This window comes from Octopus bimaculoides, chromosome 30 (genome assembly GCF_046866305.1).
Source record: "Octopus bimaculoides isolate indiv1 chromosome 30, ASM4686630v1, whole genome shotgun sequence".
Classification (NCBI taxonomy): Eukaryota; Metazoa; Mollusca; class Cephalopoda; order Octopoda; family Octopodidae; genus Octopus; species Octopus bimaculoides.
Window position 1 is genome coordinate 11,369,462 of NC_142957.1, and position 20,474 is coordinate 11,389,935.

The 20,474-nt window shown below is 40.7% G+C and overlaps 1 protein-coding gene across 2 annotated transcripts in view; it reads left to right on the top strand.

The window, feature by feature from the left end:
• The window catches only part of LOC106875774 (sarcalumenin), a 171,646-nt gene extending 153,470 nt beyond the window's left edge, over positions 1-18,176 (top strand). For both annotated transcript variants that reach the window (XM_089345793.1, XM_089345794.1), the window contains 8 exons: positions 1,409-1,549; positions 3,299-3,459; positions 5,678-5,779; positions 6,275-6,420; positions 8,399-8,558; positions 9,738-9,850; positions 11,014-11,095; positions 13,524-18,176. In XM_089345793.1, the coding sequence (XP_089201919.1) occupies positions 1,409-1,549; positions 3,299-3,459; positions 5,678-5,779; positions 6,275-6,420; positions 8,399-8,558; positions 9,738-9,850; positions 11,014-11,095; positions 13,524-13,577 (959 nt within the window). In that variant the 3' untranslated portion in view covers positions 13,578-18,176. The remainder of the gene's footprint in view (positions 1-1,408; positions 1,550-3,298; positions 3,460-5,677; positions 5,780-6,274; positions 6,421-8,398; positions 8,559-9,737; positions 9,851-11,013; positions 11,096-13,523) is intronic.
• Positions 18,177-20,474: the final 2,298 nt, after the last annotated feature.

Genomic DNA, 20,474 nt, shown 5'->3' on the forward strand with positions numbered 1-20,474 from the left:
CTTTTTCATATTTGTTTCAGTCACCTCCCAGAATTCTTAGAATTTTTACATGAATGAATCGACCTCTATACTCATTTAATTATGTGTGTGTGTGTGTATATATATATATTTGTATACGTGTATATATATATATATATATATCATCATCATCATCATCATCATCATCGTTTAACGTCCGCTTTCCATGCTAGCATGGGTTGGACGATTTGACTGAGGACTGGTGAAACCGGATGGCAACACCAGGCTCCAGTCTGATTTGGCAGAGTTTCTACAGCTGGATGCCCTTCCTAACGCCAACCACTCAGAGAGTGTAGTGGGTGCTTTTACGTGTCACCCGCACGAAAACGGCCACGCTCGAAATGGTGTCTTTTATGTGCCACCCGCACAAGCCAGTCCAGGGGCACTGGCAACGATCTCGCTCGAAAATCCTACGGGAGCCAGTCAGGCGGTACTGGCAACGGCCACGCTCAAAATGGTGCATCTCATGTGCCACCCGCACAAGAACCAGTCCAGGGGCACTGGCAACGATCTTACTTGGCTTGCCGGGTCTTCTCACGCACAGCACATTTCCAAAGGTCTCGGTCAGTAGTCATCGCCTCGGTGAGGCCCAATGTACGAAGGTCTTGCCTCACCACCTCAGCCCAGGTCTTCCTGGGCCTACCTCTTCCACGGGTTCCCTCAACTGTTAGGGTGTGGCACTTTTTCACGCAGCTATCCTCCTCCATTCTCACCACATGTCCATACCAGCGCAATCGTCTCTCTTGCACGCCACAACTGATGCTTCTAATGTTCAGCTTATATATATATAGATATATATATGTATTTATATAAATATATAAATATATGTATATATAGATATATATATATATGTATCATCATCATCATCGTTTGACGTCCGTTTTCCATGCTGGCATGGGTTGGACGGTTCGACTGGGGTCTGGAAGGCCAGGAGGCTGCACCAGGCCCCAATCTGATCTGGCAGTGTTTCTACAGCTGGATAAATATATAAAGATATGTATATATAGATATATATTTTTATGTTTTTGTACAGATATGGCTGACTTACAACCAGTCAGTCGGAACCAATTGTGGTCGTAAGTCGATGACGACCTGTATTGTAGGGTAAGTGTGAGAGGCCTGATCTGGTCAGTTTGAATGCAAAACAGTTAGGATATTTGAACCAGATGTGGTTGGTTTGAATGCTAAAGGGTTAAAAAGCACAGAAAGAGAATAGAAACCTCATCACCCCTATTTCGCGGATCCTTAAACAATCTCTCCTTCATTGTTGCAATTACACACCCTCATCTCTCTACAGTACTAACCTCATTGGCTCATCAATCTATCTGTAGTGGTCCCCCACTCTATGTGCTGTTGGCATTATTTGAACCCGTACTCTCTCTATTATCAGGGGTCACTGACTACCTTACCACTGAGGTGTCGACATCGAAGCAGAAGAAGTTTCCGCTGGTCACTTTCATCGACTCCCCTGGCCTCGTCGATGGGGACATGAAGTATCCATTCGATGTCAACAAGGCTATCCTCTGGCTTGGTAAGTTACCACATACCTTTACTGCGATTTGAACCCAGCCCTCCTTGTATGCTTATCTTTTGATACCAACCCAACTGAAACCACCTCTGGCTCTGTAGTACAAATGTCTTGTTTTCATAAGTTTTGAATTAAAATCTTCCGCCAAACCTTAGTCACAAATTTATGTTCTTAACACTAGCTTAATGATAACTAAGTTATTTTACTAAATTCTTTGTTATATTTAAAATTAATTGAAAGAAACACAGAGCATCTCAAAAGAAATATGGTAACAAAAGGGTTAAAATATATAATAGAGAAACAATTCTTAACCCTTTTGATACCAACCTGGTTGAAACCACCTCTGGCGCTCTGTCGTACAAATGTCTTGTTTTCAGAAGTTCTGAATTAAAATCTTCCACCAAACCATGTATGACACATTTCTTTCCTCTCTTTCCTTTCTGTCAAAGAGCACAGACTTGAAACATCAACAACTACTTCTATTCTTCTCAAGCATCAAATTAATACACCTGTTTGTTGTTCTCTCACCTGTCTCTGTCTTTTGTGTTTTGTATCATTTTATATATATATATATATATATACATACATACATACATACATATATATATCATCATCATCATCATCGTCGTTTAACGTCCGCTTTCCATGCTAGCATGGGTTGGACGATTTGACTGAGGACTGGTGAAACCGGATGGCAACACCAGGCTCCAATCTAATTTGGCAGAGTTTCTACAGCTGGATGCCCTTCCTAACGCCAACCACTCAGAGAGTGTAGTGGGTGCTTTTACGTGTCACCCGCACGAAAACGGCCACGCTCGAAATGGTGTCTTTTATGTGCCACCCGCACAAGCCAGTCCAGGGGCACTGGCAACGATCTCGCTCGAAAATCCTACGGGAGCCAGTCAGGCGGTACTGGCAACAGCCACGCTAAAAATGGTGCATCTCATGTGCCACCCACACAAGAACCAGTCCAGGGGCACTGGCAACGATCTTACTTGGCTTGCCGGGTCTTCTCACGCACAGCACATTTCCAAAGGTGTCGATATATATATATATATATATATATATATATATATATATATATATATATATATATATACATACATACTTACACACACACACATACACACCAATATATAGATGTACACACATATATACATCTTTTACGTGTTTTACTCATTAGACTGTGGCCGTGCTGGGGCACCACCTTGAAGAGTTTTTAGTCGAATGAATTGAACTCAGGGCATATTTTCGTAAAACTCGGTACTTATTTTGTTGGTATCATTTGCTGAACTGCTAAGTTACAAGGAGATAAACACACCAACACTGGTTGTCAAGCAGTGTGCGGTCCGAGGAAAGACAAACAAAGACACACACACACATGACGAGCTTCTTTCAGTTTCCATCTACCAAATCCGCTCACAAGGCTTTCGTCGGCCCGAAGCTATAGTAGAAGACACTCGCACAAGGTACCATGCAGTGGGACTGAACCTGAAACCATGTGGTTGGGAAGCAAGCTACCTACCACACAGCCACACCTGCACCTATTACATATATATATATATGATGATGATGATATATATACAAACATATATACACACGTACACACACACACATATATATACATACATATACACACGCAAATATATATATATTGTTAGTATGTATATATGTATACACGCTTGTGGCCGAGGCACATACAGTGAAGCTTAATTAACACTAATTCACTTGATTGTTAACTCTGATTAACAGGTGACCTGGCTGACCTCATCTTCGTGTTCTTCGACCCCATCGGTCAAGCGTTGTGTAAACGGACATTGAACATTGTCGAGAAGCTGAGTGAGAAACAGGCTGACCGGATGCGATTCTACTTGACCAAGGCTGACGAGTCCGGACACGAGAATGACCGACAGGTGAGTTGGTGGGCGTGAGGGGGGGGACACCGTGCACAACAAGTACCACCACCACCACCACCACCACCACTGCCACATCCACAACTACACGTTGTCATCCTGATAGACTGTAACCACCACAACACTGCTCGACCACCACCACTATAATAAACGATCATCACCTGGCCTCCTCTACCGCCACCACCACCACTAGCACTGTCACCCTGACCCACCTCCACTATCACCACCACCATGATCCACCTCCATCATCACCACCACCACCATAATAAACTATTACTACCACCACCGAAATAAACTACCACTACTACCACCACCAGCACAACACACTGTCATCACCACCACAACCACTACTATGATCCACATCACATCGCCACCATGACCCCCCCACCCCATAATATCCCATCATCACAGGGATGACTGAACCCGGAACCATGCGGTTTGTAAGCAAGCTACTTACCACACAGCCACTCCTGCGCCTATACATATATACGATGGGCTTCTTACAGTTTCTGTCTACCAAATCCACTCACAAGGCTTTGGTCTGCCCGAGGCTATAGTAGAAGACACTTGTCCGAGGTGCCACGCAGTGGGACTGAACCCGGAACCATGCAGTTCGTAAGCAAGCTACTTACCACACAGCCACTCCTGCGCCTATACATATATACGATGGGCTTCTTACAGTTTCTGTCTACCAAATCCACTCACAAGGCTTTGGTCTGCCCGAGGCTATAGTAGAAGACACTTGTCCGAGGTGCCACGCAGTGGGACTGAACCCGGAACCATGCAGTTCGTAAGCAAGCTACTTACCACACAGCCACTCCTGCGCCTATACATATATACGATGGGCTTCTTACAGTTTCTGTCTACCAAATCCACTCACAAGGCTTTGGTCTGCCCGAGGCTATAGTAGAAGACACTTGTCCGAGGTGCCACGCAGTGGGACTGAACCCGGAACCATGCAGTTCGTAAGCAAGCTACTTACCACACAGCCACTCCTGCGCCTATACATATATACGATGGGCTTCTTACAGTTTCTGTCTACCAAATCCACTCACAAGGCTTTGGTCTGCCCGAGGCTATAGTAGAAGACACTTGTCCGAGGTGCCACGCAGTGGGACTGAACCCGGAACCATGTGGTTGGTAAGCAAGCTACTTACCACACAGCCACTCCTGCGCCTATACATATATACGATGGGCTTCTTACAGTTTCTGTCTACCAAATCCACTCACAAGGCTTTGGTCTGCCCGAGGCTATAGTAGAAGACACTTGTCCGAGGTGCCACGCAGTGGGACTGAACCCGGAACCATGCAGTTCGTAAGCAAGCTACTTACCACACAGCCACTCCTGCGCCTATACATATATACGATGGGCTTCTTACAGTTTCTGTCTACCAAATCCACTCACAAGGCTTTGGTCTGCCCGAGGCTATAGTAGAAGACACTTGTCCGAGGTGCCACGCAGTGGGACTGAACCCGGAACCATGCAGTTCGTAAGCAAGCTACTTACCACACAGCCACTCCTGCGCCTATACATATATACGATGGGCTTCTTACAGTTTCTGTCTACCAAATCCACTCACAAGGCTTTGGTCTGCCCGAGGCTATAGTAGAAGACACTTGTTCGAGGTGCCACGCAGTGGGACTGAACCCGGAACCATGCAGTTCGTAAGCAAGCTACTTACCACACAGCCACTCCTGCGCCTATACATATATACGATGGGCTTCTTACAGTTTCTGTCTACCAAATCCACTCACAAGGCTTTGGTCTGCCCGAGGCTATAGTAGAAGACACTTGTTCGAGGTGCCACACAGTGGGACTGAACCCGGAACCATGCAGTTCGTAAGCAAGCTACTTACCACACAGCCACTCCTGCGCCTATACATATATACGATGGGCTTCTTACAGTTTCTGTCTACCAAATCCACTCACAAGGCTTTGGCCTGCCCGAGGCTATAGTAGAAGACACTTGTCCGAGGTGCCACGCAGTGGGACTGAACCCGGAACCATGTGGTTGGTAAGCAAGCTACTTACCACACAGCCACTCCTACGCCTATGTGCTGTTGAAAAATATTATGGGAAAATTGCCGATTCAGGTTCGAATGTACTCTATACCTAAATGAAGCCGCTACATATATATGTGTCTGTGTATATATAGTGCATGTGTTTGTCTATATATAATGATGTATATAATGATGTATATTTCTATTATCTTTTCAGCGGGTCATGATGCAAATTGTCCAAGAATTATGTAAAAGGCCAGGCTTGAATAGAACTGGCTTCGATATGCCGACCATTTTTGTGCCATCTTTATGTGCACGAGTAAGTCCTCTCTCTTTTGTACTCCTTTCTGGTTGTTGTTGTTGTTGTTTAGCCACAGGTCAGTCCTGATCCAGGCAGACCTATCATCCAAGATGTCCCAGCTGTGACCATCCTGTCTTTTATCCAGACATAGTGTATCTAGGACTACATTATATAATGTGTCCTTCCTTGTTGCTATAGTTTAGCCCCAGGTCAGTCCTGATCCAGACAAACCTATGATCAAAGATGCTCCAGCTATGACCATCCTGTCTTTTATCCAGACATAGTGTATCTAGGACTACATTATCTAATGTGTCCTTTGTTTCCAGTCAACTCGGGGCTATTGTCCACTCACAAGGCTTTGGTCGGCCCGAGGCTATAGTAGAAGACACTTGCCCAAGGTGCCACGCAGCGGGACTGAACCCGGAACCATGTGGTTTGTAAGCAAGCTACTTAAATAGATTTTTTTTTTTTTTTTTTTTAATATTAATTTTGGTCGTTTGTGTGTATTTGCAGACGAACAGGTGTGTGAACCAGATCGAAGAGGTGTGCAAAGATATCGAGAAAACGATCAACTTAACCGTCCAAAACACATTAAACACGCTGGAGAAAGACTGTCATGACATCGCGAGTATGATCGAGAATAAACTGATGGACGACATGTGAGTTTTTGTTTCTTTTTGTTTCAGAAGGAAAATCGGATCTTTTTTAAAACGGGGGCCACATTTTTCATTAACGAAACACTTTGAAACTTGGAACACTGGTAGAATGTGTCATATAAAACATCTTCTTCTCTTAGTCTTCTTAAAAAAAAAAAGAAATCCCTAAGTTATTCCATGTTAAAGTTGTCGTATTTCTGTAATTTCAACCAATCACTGACGTCCATTCAGCCGATATACATTAAGTGCCGACTACATAAACAAACGATTCTGAAACAATTCTATCGGTGATAGGGTTAGGGTTAGGGTTAGGGTAAAACAGCAAATTTAAAAAGAAAAAAGCAAATAAAACGAAGAAAATGAAAAAAGCAAATAAAACGAAGGTATGGAGATTAAATACGCTTTACATCGCTTAATCAGCCAAAGGAGTAAATGTAAACAACTGAATACTTGTCAGTGATTGGTTGAAATTATCGAAATAAGACGATTTTTTACATGAAATAAATTCGAATACAAAAATATTTTTCTGTTCTATAACACAAAATAGATAAGTATACGAAGTTTGAAAGTCTTTCCGTACCAAAAACACTATGTAAAACATTAATGAAAAAATGTGGCCCCCATTTTAAAAAAGATCCGGAAAATCTTTTGTGAACCCACCCTCTGCTATTGTTGGTAATGCTCATAGAAATATTCGTTAAAGGGTGGCGAGCTGGCAGAAACGTTAGCATGCCGGGCGAAATGCTTAGCGGTATTTCGTCTGTCGTTACGTTCTGAGTTCAAATTCCGCTGGGGTCGATATAATCGACTTAATCCGTTTGTCTGTCCTTGTTTGTCCCCTCTGTGTGTAGCCCTTTGCGGGGGGAAAAAAAAAAAATGAAATGAAATTAGGCAAGGAGTTTGCGGTAGCGGAACAGCGCGCGACTGCCGAAGCCGTCTTCTGCGGTTTCGTTCTTCCGCGACGGCCGGAGGTGCTGGCGGACGTGGGGGCGAGGAAAGGAAGGAAGACGAGAGAGATATTGAGGTTCGTGGAGCCGCAAAGAATCATTAGCACGCCAGACGAAATGTTTAGCGGTATTTCGTTTGTCTTTACGTTCTGAGTTCAAATTCCGCTGGGGTTAATTAAATAAGTACCGGTTACGCACTGGGGTTGATATAATCGACTTTAATCTGTTTGTCTGTCCTTGTAGAGGAGTTATTCTTTGTAAGCCTAGCACTTATTCTATCAGTCTCTTTTGCTGAATTGCTAAGTTACTGGGACGTAAACACACCAACATTAGTTGTCAAGCGATGGTTGGGGGACAAGAACAAACGCACAAAAATATATACATATATACGATGGGCCAGATAACTCTAGTTTAAATGAGAATGGGACATATATATATATATATATGTATATATATATATATGTGTATGTGTGTGTGTGTATATACATATATATATATATATATATATATTTTGGTAGTTTTGATTTATAAAGTCCCTCTAAGCGTGAGACATTACTGTATAGTAATGCCCTTATATAAATTATATATATATATATATATATATATATATATATATATATATATAATATGTATGTATGTATGAAGTAATGAGAGATCTCTACATGGAGGTTGGTCCTGTTAAAAATAGCAGTCAAATCTCCCTCAAACTACACCCTATGTGTTAAGTATGTATAACCCTTTAGCGTTCAGATTACTCCGTCGAATTTAATCCTCATTTAATCCCACTGTTTCGAATTAATCCTGCATTATCTCATAGCTCTGAGATTTCAACGACGTGATCGTTCCTTTTTTTAGAATGACATTGTAGGGTAAGTGTGAGAGGCTGGATGTGGCCAGTTTGAACATAAAACAGGTAGAGTATTTGGACTATTTTGAATATTATGGCCCGATTAAATGCTAAATAGTTGAAGTCTCTAGATTCTCAGGGCAACTACTAACGAAACCACTAATCACTCTCTTAATTCTGTTTCCAGAAATGCCAGAAAATACAACCGCAAAGCAATATTCCACCAAATAATCCTCATTCTCTTCAGTTTTGTTCTCCCCATGTTCCTGCTTCTAATGTCAAACTTCAGTGAACCCCTTTTCTCCTTGGCAGGCAGCTCCCTAAGGGAAACCCTCATTTCTTACACTGTGAGTAACTTTTATTTTTGTTGGCCTTCTTTCATTTTCGTCTTTACTTTCGTACCTTGGTAGAACTATGATCAAAGATGTTCCAAATGTGACCATCCTGTCTTTTATTCGGGCATAGTGTATCTAGGACCACATTATCTAATGTGTCCTTCTTTATTGCTGTTTAGCCGTAGGTCAGTCTTCACATAACAGACTTATGATCAAAGATGTTCCAAATGTGACCATCCTGTCTTTTATTCAGGCTTAGTGTATCCAGGACTACATTATCCAATGTGTCGTTCCATGTTGTTGTTTAGCCCCGGGTCAGTCTTCACTTAGCAGACTTATAATCAAAGATGTTCCAAATGTGACCATCCTGTCTTTTATTCAGGCATAGTGTATCCAGGACTACATTATCTAATGTGTCCTTCCTTGTTGCTGTAGTTTAGCCCTAGGTCAGTCCTGATCCAGGAAGACCTATGATCAAAAATGTTCCAGCTAAGCCTATCCTGTGTTTCATTCAGGCATAGTACATCTAGGACTACATTATGTTATGTGCCATTCCTTGTTTAGCCCCAGGTCAGTCCTGATCCAGTAGACCTATGATCAAAGATGTTCAAACTGTGACCATCCTGTCTTTTATTCTGGCATAGTGTATCTAGGACTTCATGATCTAATGTGTCTTTCCTTGTTTAGCCATGGGTCAGTCCTGGTCCAGTAGACCTATCATCAAAGATGTTCCAGCTGTGACCATCCTGTCTTTTGTTTGACATAGCATATCTAGGACTACATTATCTGATGTGTTCTTAGCTTTGGTCAGAACTGGAACATATTTGATCACAGGTCTACTGAACTGAGACTGACTCGAGGCTAAACATCACTGACATGGACAGACACATCAGACGACATAGTCCTAGATACACAATGCCTGAATAAAAGACAGGGTAGTCACACCTGGAAACACCTTCAATCATAATTCCCGAGCTACTGGACCAGGACTGACCTGGGGCTAAAAACAGCATCAATGAAGGGTGGCGGGGGGGCACATTAGATCGTGTAGTCTGAGATACACTATGAATAAAAGACGGGATGGCCATACTGTGTGAAGGCTATGATCATAGGTCTCCTGAATCAGGAAGGACCCATGGTTAAACATCCTCAATTACTGTACTAAGTCGACCTCATCTCTTTTCTTTGCAGATTCCCTTAAGAACCTTCTGGAATATATTAACAGAAGATTTCAGATACTATATTTCCATTGGCACCATGGTCCTCTCCTTGCTCTTCCTCGTCATTGCAAGGTTTAGTTTCAGGTAGGTAACGACCCGACTGGAGCAGCAGCCTCCAGCTTTAAACACCAGTTTGCATGTTTTTTTTTTTTTTGTTATTCTGTATATTCTCTTTTACTCTTCCACTCTTTTACTTGTTTCAGTCATTTGACTGCGGCCATACTGCAGCACCACTTTTAGTCGAGCAAATCGACCCCCCCCCCCCCAGGACTTATTCTTTGCAAGCCTAGTACTTATTCTTGTTTCTTTATTGCCCACAAGGGGCTAAACATAGAGGGGACAAAGAAGGACAGACAAAGGGATTAAGTCGATTACATCGACCCCCAGCGCGTAACTGGTACTTAATTTATCGACCCCGGAAGGTTGAGAGGCAAAGTCGACCTCGGTGGAATTTGAACTCAGAACGTTACAGCAGACGAAATACTGCTAAGCATTTCGCCCTGCGTGCTAACGATTCTGCCAGCTCGCCACCTTGGCGAGTACTTATTCTATCGGTCTCTTTCGCCGAAGCGCTAAGCTACGGGGGACGTAAACACGCCAGCATCGGTTGTCAAGCGATGTTGTGGGGTGTGGGGGACAAACACAGACACACAAACATATACACACACATACATACATACATATACATATATATATATATATATACGACGGGCTTCTTTCAGTTTCCGTCTACCAAATCCACTCACAAGGATTTGGTCGGCCCGAGGCCATAGTAGAAGACACTTTGCCCAAGGTGCCACGCAGTGGGACTGTACCCGGAACCATGCGGTCGGTAAGCAAGCTACTTACCACACAGCCACTCCTGCGCCTATACATATATACGACAGGCTTCTTTCAATTTCCGTCTACCAAATCCACTCACAAGGCTTTGGTCGGCCCGAGGCCATAGTAGAAGACACTTGCCCAAGGTGCCACGCAGTGGGAATGAACCCGGAACCATGCGGTCGGTAAGCAAGCTACTTACCACACAGCCACTCCTGCGCCTAATTATTATTATTATTATTATTATTTATTCTCTCTCTCTCTCTCTCTCTCTCTCTCTCTGTAATATGTCTTTCTCCACTGTCTTTCACTCTCTTGCAATTTCTCTCATCCCCCACCTCTCTCTCCAATGTCTTTCATTCTCTCTCTCTCTCTCTCTCTCTCTCTCTTTCTTTCTCATGCCTCTCTCACTTCTGTCATTCCAGGAAAAGAACCAGCTTAAGTCGTAAACAGAAGTATGTCCTCCAAGAGTACCAAGACTTTGTCAAAACCTCAGTCAAGAAGAAGGTAAAATGTTCTGCTTCGAGTAGAGACCTTTGGGATCTTTTTTAAAACGGGGGCCACATTTTTCATTAACGAAACACTTTGAAATTTGGAACACTGGTAGAATGTGTCATATAAAACATCTTTTTCTCTTAGTCTTCTTAAAAAAAAAAGAAATCCCTAAGTTATTCCATGTTAAAGTTGTCGTATTTCTGTAATTTCAACCAATCACTGACGTCCATTCAGCCGATATACATTAAGTGCCGACTACATAAACAAACGATTCTGAAACAATTAACCCTAACCCTAACCCTAACCCTAAACCTAGGGTTAGGGTTAGGGTTAAAGCAAATTTAAAATGAAAAAAGCAAATAAAACGAAGGTATGGAGATTAAATACACTTTACATCGCTTAATCAGCCAAAGAAGTAAATGTAAACAACTGAATACTTGTCAGTGATTGGTTGAAATTATCGAAATAAGACAATTTTTTACATGAAATAAATTTGAAAACAAAAATATTTTTCTGTTCTATAACACAAAATAGATAAGTATACGAAGTTTGAAAGTCTTTCCGTACCAAAAACACTACGTAAAACATTAATGAAAAATGTGGCCCCCGTTTTAAAAAAGATCCGACCTTTGTTTTATTTGTTCCAAACCAAGTAATAGGCCAACAAGTACACCTGATGAACCCCCACCACACACAAAATTTCTTCCCTTGTTTTTTTATTTAAAGATTTATTCACTGCACATGCACCTGAGCTCTCTCTATATATATATACACTAAGTTCGTTATATTTATTGTCTTGCAAGTTACTTGGTGACTCCCACCAGTGCTGGTGACACAAACTGAAGAAAACCCCAATACTCTCTGTGAAATGGTTGGCATTTCGGAAGGAAGGGCATCCAGCCATAGAAACCCAGCAGACGATAGAGTAGGATGCATTCCTCTGGCTCACCAGCTCCTGTCAAAACCATCCAGCGCATACCAGCTTGGATGATGGACATTCAATGATATATATATGTGTATATATACATATATATATATATATATATATATATATATACATACACACACATGTATACACCTATATATATGTATATACATACATGTATAGATAAAGGACCACTGATGAGGTCACAGAAGTGTGACGAAAGAACACTGGCCGAAATAGGATTAATGTAATGTAATATAATGTAATATAAAGCTGAAGCAAATTAACACCAAATATACAGTGCGTGTGTTTTTATTGGCTAATCTGGCAATATGACCATCTCCAAGTACAACAACAACATATATATATATATATATATATATATATATATATATATACATACATACACACACACACACACTTTAACGTCTGCTTTCTATGCTAGCATGGGCTAAAGGGTTTGACTGAGGACCTCATCTCATGTCTTCCTGGGTCTACCTCTTCCACAGGTTCCCTTCCACTGTTAGGGTATGACACTTCTTCACACAGCTGTACCTATTCATACACAACACCTAATCATACCAGTGCAGTTGTCTCTCTTGCACACCACATCTGATGCTTCTTATGTCCAACTTTTCTCTCAGGGCGCTTAAACCCTGTCGTGTATGCGGAGCATACTAGCTTGATTTCTTGCAAGCTTACGCATGTCCTCAGCAGTCACAGCCCATATTTCACTCCCATGCAGCATGGCTGTTCACACACAGGTCATACGGTCTCCCTTTCACTCTGAGTGAGAGGTCCTTTGTTACCAGTAGGGTAGGAGCTCTCTGAAGTTTGCCCAGGCTATTCTTATTCTAGCAGCTAAGCTCTCAGAGCATCCACTTCACCCCCCTCGCTATTGACTTGGTCACCTAGGTATCAGAAGCTATCAACTACTTCTATATTTTTCCCCTGGCATGTCATGGAATCTGTTTTCTGTACATCTTCGGTGTTTATTACCCCAGTGCATCTGCCACACACAAAAATCTTCCCAGTTAACCTTCCTTTGATATTGCTGCCCCTCTTTTAGAGTTTCTACCTACACCTTTTCTACAGATTGAGCAGAGCCATCTACCTGAAGGGATTTGTGATTTGTCTGCCTTCTTACTTATTAAGACTTTGGTTTTTGCTAGGCTGACACTAAGGCCCATCAATTCTAGTCCTTGCTTCCACACCTGAAACTTCTCTAGTTCTGATAGTGACTCAGCTATTAGAGCAAGGCCATCAGCATAGAGAAGCTCCCAGAGGCAGCCTGTTTTGAATTCCTCTGATATTGCCTGGAGGACTGTGATGAATAAGAGGGGACATATGTACGTGTACGTATACACATGTATACATATACATGCAGAGCATCTTAATTCTCGTTATTGGCTCATATATATATATATATATATATATATACCACAAATGTATTACGAATGTTTGTATGTATTACATAATTAATAAGTTTGTTTGTTTTTTTCTTTTCTTCTTCAGCAAAAACTTTACCAAGAATACCTGAAACAAAGCATAGCAGACCATGATTTGTAACAGAAGAAAAAAAAAATAACACCATCAGATATTGATTCCTTATTGGGGGGAAGGGGGGACTATGTGGGGGTGGGTCACGGGGTCCGTACTTGCTTCCCTCTTTTATAAATTGATCTGGGCTTCATTACTTTTTTTGAGGGTTTTTTTTTTTTCTTTTCTGTTTTGTTCGCAGAGCTTCCTTTTCGTCCGTTAAGATTTAATACAAAACCTTGGGGGGAATTGTTTCACTGTTGGTGTTCCATAGATTGGAGACCTAGTTGTGTGACAGGAGGCCTATATGAGTTAATGAAGGAAGTTAATTGGGTGAATTTTTCAGATATTGTATGTTTGTATAAGATGGCAATACTGGGCAGAATGCTGAGCAGCATTTCAGCTGCCTTTATGTTCAGAGTTCAAATTCCACCCAGGTCGACTTTGCCTTTCATCCGTTTTTTTTTGGGGGGGGGGGGTCGATAAAATAACTACCAATCAAATACTGGGGTCAATATAATCAACTATCCCCCCCACCTCACCCAAAATTTCAGGCCTTGTGCCTATAGTAGAAAGGATTATTATTATTATTATTATTATTATTATTATTATTATTATTATTGCAGTGAGCTGGCAGAATTGTTAGTATGCTAGGCAGAGTGTTTAGTGGCCAATGAAATAAATACCAGTTAAATACTGGGGGTTAATGTAATCGACTAATCACCCCCACTACAAAAAATAAAAAATTGCTGGCTTTGTGTCAAAATTTGAAACCAGTATTGTTGTTCATATATTTGGTGATTGCCTCTTTCAAAATGAAAGCCATCTCTTCAATTAGTAAATACCATTAACGAGGAAGAATCCAACTTTTGGCAAACAGACCTTACAGTAGACATTACATTTTTAGGGAGGAAATTGTTTATATCTACTTAACCCTTTTTTTTATTTTTATGGACCAACCTAAGACTGACCCCTGGTTCTATGATACAAATTCTCTACTTAAAAGGGATTTAAATTCAAACTTTCTTCCATAATTCTTCCTTATTTCAAAAATTGAAACAAAGGATATCCTAGTCATATGATTCGGCTTCCAGATCCTTCTATCATGCTTGTCTTAGCCCTTTTGATACAAAACCTGCATGGAAACCACCACCACCACCACTTGTTCTAAGGTACAAACTTCCTGTTTTAAGTGATTTGAATTAAAACCTTCTTCCTTCGAACTTTCATGTTTAATTCTATGTCCCGAACGCCATGTTAATTAACAACAAAGTTATTTTACTAAATTCTTCCTTACTTACAATTAATTATTTCTTTATTGCCCACAAGGGGTTAAACACAGAGGGGACAAACAAGGGGATTAAGTCGATTACATCGACCGCGAAAGGATGAAATTTAAATAAAAGTAATTATTTCTTTACTTACAATTAATTGAAACAAAAATCGGTGTATTTCATCAGAAGTATGGTAACAAAAAGGTTAAAGTGATTTAAAACAAGACCTTCCATCAAAATTTCATGTTAATTTTATGTTCCAAATACCAGATTAATTAATTAATTAATGAAAAGATATCTTACTAAATTCTTCCTTTCTTGTAATTAACCGAAATAAAGCGTTAGTGATGTAAAACAAGATCTTTCATCAAAATTTCATGTTAATTAATATTCCAAACTCTAGATTAGTTAATAATGACAAATTAATTTTACTAAAGTGTTCTTTATTTCCAAAATTGGAATCAAAACCAGTGTATTTCAATGGAAATATGGTGAGAAAAGGAGTTGAATATTTAAAAATGTTTAGAAATACCTAATCCTAGAGATGAGAGACAGAAAGACAGCAGTGTTTTGAATTAGCTGAAACCTGAAGGGCTTTAAAAAGATAAAGGTGTCGATTCATTTAACTAAAAGTCCACAAAATGATGCCCCAGCATGGCCATATTCTGATAGAAACAAGTAAGAGATAAAAACTAACATTAATTAGACATAAGAACCTCATTTAAGGCATGTGGCCTAGTGGTCAGGGCAGGTCAAGGTTACAATTCCCAGATCGAGCAGTGTGTTGTTTTCTGGTGACCCGCTGGGACTCCGTCTGGCGGGAATGCCCTGATGTTGGTTACCTATCCACTATGGGAACTGTGTAACTGGCCCTACGAGTCCTTGGACTTGAGATTGTAAAGTCCAGCAGTTGTTGATGATGTATTAAAAATGGACAGACCTAGGAATGCATATGCGATGAGAGACACACAGACAGACTGGTCTAACGTTAATCTGTTTAAATGGAGGAAGTGTTTTAATTCCGTTTATTAATCCATAGAAGTATTCAGTGAACTAACCTTAAGAACCAAAAAAGATAAGGAGTGGAAATAATATAAATTTGTAAGGACTAACGAATGACTAATAATAATTGACTAATATTAATGGTTAATATTAATGACTAACAGTGGCAGGCTAGCAGAATCGTTAGCATGCTGTCAAAATGCCTGATGGCATTTTGTATACCTTTACGTTCTGCCTTTCATCCTTTGGGGGTCATTAAAATAAGAACCAGTTAAGTGCTAGGGGTTTCAATGTAATTGACCACCCCCACCTCCAAAATTTCAGGCCTTGTGTCCTATAGGAGAAAGGATTATTACTGACTAATTTTCATTAACGTCTAATTAACGGTTAATATTAAATAACTAATATAAATTTATGATTAAAATGCCTTGTGGTATTTAGTTGTAGCCCTTCGAATCCCGCTACGGCCAACTTTGTATTTCTTGCATCTCCCCAGCAGGTGGGGGACATTGAAATAGTCAACAACTCCCTTAACCCCTGTAAGACCCTCTCTGTTATATTTGAGGCCTTGTGCCTATGGGGCCATGCAACAGCTGTTACATTAACCAACACCCTCATCCGCTCGTCATTAAGGGGCCTTGCCAGGCTGGGGACTGTGATATTAAGCTCACCCCTTCCCTACTAGTTAAGGGCCTTGCTGGGTCGGGAACTGCCCTCCGATCTGTCTGGGAAGACACTGACCCGCCCGATAAGAACGGACTCACATTGTGACAATCTATCCATGCCAGTACCAACTCAGTTTAGCTGTAATGGCTTTTTTTTTTTGTCTCTTTAACCCTTTTACTTGTCCTGTGTATCAAACGTGATACACAGAATATATTTCCCTTCAATCACGAAAGGAACTTGGGCCTTATAAAAAGAAGGCTTTATATTACTCAGAACATGAAACATGGGTTAACTAAAGGTCAGTAAACAAACCTGGACATTTAGGACAGACTTATGAAAATACTTTGGACAGGCAAAGGGGTTAATGCCACAGAAAAGCTTGTTATGAAGAGATTATGGGCCTCACGGAGACAAAATGGCTGAGTTCCTTTCAAGTGTTGGGCCTCACAGGGGGCATTGACCGAAACCTTTGGCATTATGTTGTGCTTGAGAAGAAGACCCATCAAGCCAAGCAAAATTGCAATTGTGGCAGATACCGGTGTCACACAAATGGCACCTGTACTGGTGGCACGTAAAAGCACCCATTACACTCTCAGAATGATTGGCGTTAGGAAGGGCATCCAGCCGTAGAAAACCATGCCAAATCAGACTGGAGTCTGGTGCAGCTTAACAGCCCTGGTCAAACTGTCCAACCCATGACAGCATGGGCAACGGATGTCAAATGATGACGATGATGATGAATTCATATATGTGATACCCCGAACATATTTCCCTGGCATCCGTGCATCCTATACGATACACGTTACCAATTTCTTTTTCAACCGCCAAAGTAAATTCGGCCTTACAAACAAAAAGCTTTATATTAACTCAGAACATGTGAAACAAGGGTTAAGAGCTGAAAACAAGCAGGGACATTTAGGACAGACTTGCGAAGATGCTTTGTACAGGCAAAGGGTTAATGTAACCTATTTCTCCATTAATGTCATAACCCCCCTCTTTTCACCAAGCCCCTCGCAGCCTTTGCCCTACCACCACCTCCACCTTGCTATCATCTTTGCTAAAGTTTAAGAAATCCAGGTTGGCCAGCAAAAGGACAGGGTGACTACTGTCTACCTAACCATACATTCTTGCTCCTACCCTCCACTCCCTCGAAATCAATAATTGAGGATTTTTTTTTTTTTTTTTTTTAATTGTAGGTTTCATTTCTGATTCTAAGAAATATTCGATGGAATTTAAAATTTAAAAACAAAATTTTTTTTTTTTTTTGTAATTCTCTTCCCCGAACAACCTGCTCTCTGCCCCCCCCCACCTCCACATCCTACCCACCCAACCCCCCACCCACCCTGAATAAAAATTTTTAAACAGCCCCATCATACCCCTCGTCCATCCCAAATAACAGCTACTTTCACCCCCACAGTAACAACGCAACATAACCTCATTGCACAGATGTTTCCAGGCTGGGCCACCACCAATCACTCGCCACTTCACACACACACACGTGTGTACGACGCGTGTGAGGGGGGAACGATCGATAGGTGGCAGTGATTTGGTCCAAAAAGGAATTTTCTATTTCTATGGGTCCTGTCCCTCCTGTTAACAAATTCAATAAATAACTAATGTATATTATAGAAAAAAAATAAATAAATAAAATAAATAAATAAATATTCTTGCATAACAAAAAAAAAAACGCATTTGTTTTTCTTTCTAAAATGTTGATGCTGTGTTCTGCTTCTGGTCAGTGATTTCGGACATCATTTTATTTTGATTTTGATGTCCATCAGTGATTTGTTTTGTGATCGGCTGTGTGGTAAGAAGCTTACTTACCAACCACATGGTACCTGGTTCAGTCCCACTGTGTGGCACCTTGGGCAAGTGACTTCTACTATAGCCTCGGGCTGACCAAAGCCTTGTGAGTGGATTTGGTAGACGGAAACTGAAAGAAGCTCGTCATATATATGTATATGTATGTGTGTATGTATATGTTTGTGTGTATGTATATGTTTGTGTGTGTGTGTTTGTCCCCCCACCATTGCTTGACAACTGATGTTGGTGTGTTTACATCCCCGTAACTAATCAGTTTGGCAAAAGAGGCCGATAGAATAAGTACTAGGCTTACAAAGAATAAGTCCCGGGGTCAATTTGCTCGACTAAAGGCGGTGCTCCAGCATGGCCGCAGTCAAATGACTGAAACAAGTAAAAGAGTAAAAAGAGTAATATATATATATATATATATATATATATATATATATGAATACATATATGTATGTATACATATTTGTCTGCTAGATTAAGAATAGGTTGGGCAAAGTTCAGAGAGCTCCTACCTGTGTTGGTAACGAAGGGCCTCTGCCTCTGAGTGAAAGGCAGATTGCATGATGCCTGTGTGCGAACAGCCATGCTACATACATGGTAGTGAAACATGGGGCTGCAGCTGCTGAGGGCATGCGAAGGCTTGAAAGAAAGAAACGAAGCCAGTATGCTTTGCTGGACGTGCAGTGTCTTTCCATGGGACTGATTCTGCAGGGTAAAGAATGGCTATAAGAGGAATCCAGCTGAGCAGATATGGAGGCAGTTACGCTACCCCATTAATGCCCCACAATTTTGGAACTTTCCACTGCCACCAGGGGCGCTATACCACCCACTTTGAGAGCCACTGATATAAAAAATAATCCTCTATTTCCACAAATACTGAGGTCTCACTCTTTCATTGTTATACATATTATTATTATTATCATTTTTATTCATATATAATCAACAGGTAAGATAGAAAACATTTTGCAGTGATGACCTCATTTGAACTTACACTCCGACATCTTCACCAAGGACCAAGACAGTGAGGTAAAGAGTGATTGATTATAAGGGGAATCCAGGTGACCAGATATGGAGAGAATGATTCAAATAAAAGGATCTATTTTAAAACGGGGGCCACATTTTTCATAATATTTTACGTAGTGTTTTTGGTACGGAAAGACTTTCAAACTTCGTATACTTATCTATTTTGTTTTATAGAACAGAAAAATATTTTTGTATTCGAATTTATTTCATGTAAAAAATTGTCTTATTTCGATAATTTCAACCAATCACTGACAAGTATTCAGTTGTTTACATTTACTCCTTTGGCTGATTAAGCGATGTAAAGCGTATTTAATCTCCATACTTTCGTTTTATTTGCTTTTTTCATTTTAAATTTGCTTTAACCCTAACCCTAACCCTACGGTTAGGGTTAGGGTTAGGGTTAGGGTTAATTGTTTCAGAATCATTTGTTTATGTAGTCGGCACTTAATGTATATCGGCTGAATGGACGTCAGTGATTGGTTGAAATTACAGAAATACGACAACTTTAACATGGAATAACTTATGGATTTCTTTTTTTTTTAAGAAGACTAAGAGAAAAAGATGTTTTATATGACACATTCTACCAGTGTTCCAAGTTTCAAAGTGTTTCGTTAATGAAAAATGTGGCCCCCGTTTTAAAAAAGATCCAAATAAACAGATAAAACCTTGAGTTTTAACAAACAAAATATATATATACCTGTATACATGTAAAAAAGAGAGGGCAAACTCAAAATTTTCAGATGATAAACAGTCAAGTATGAAAATATATATTTTTTATAGAGCAAATTTACAAATTATGTAGACTTGAAGTTTTAGAAGAAAGAAGGAGATACAAGCTCGATGGCTGTTTCTGAGGGTTTGGACTTACCTTATAATGTTGGCAGATTATAGTTGATCAAAAATTTGCAGTCGGTAATGGAAATCAAATAAATATTGGTAAATTCCTGAGCTTCCATTCATCGGGGTGGATAGATAAGTGATTAATGTATCAGATCATTATGCAGGGGAATTTAAAGGTGGAATAGGTACAGTAGGAGGCAAGGAAGTAGCAATGGTAGGAGGAGGTAGGTGGCTGGATGGGAGTATGTGGGGTGTTGGAGCAAGGGATGGGAGGAGAGGTCAGAGAGTGATGTCAAGATGGTTGAATGGA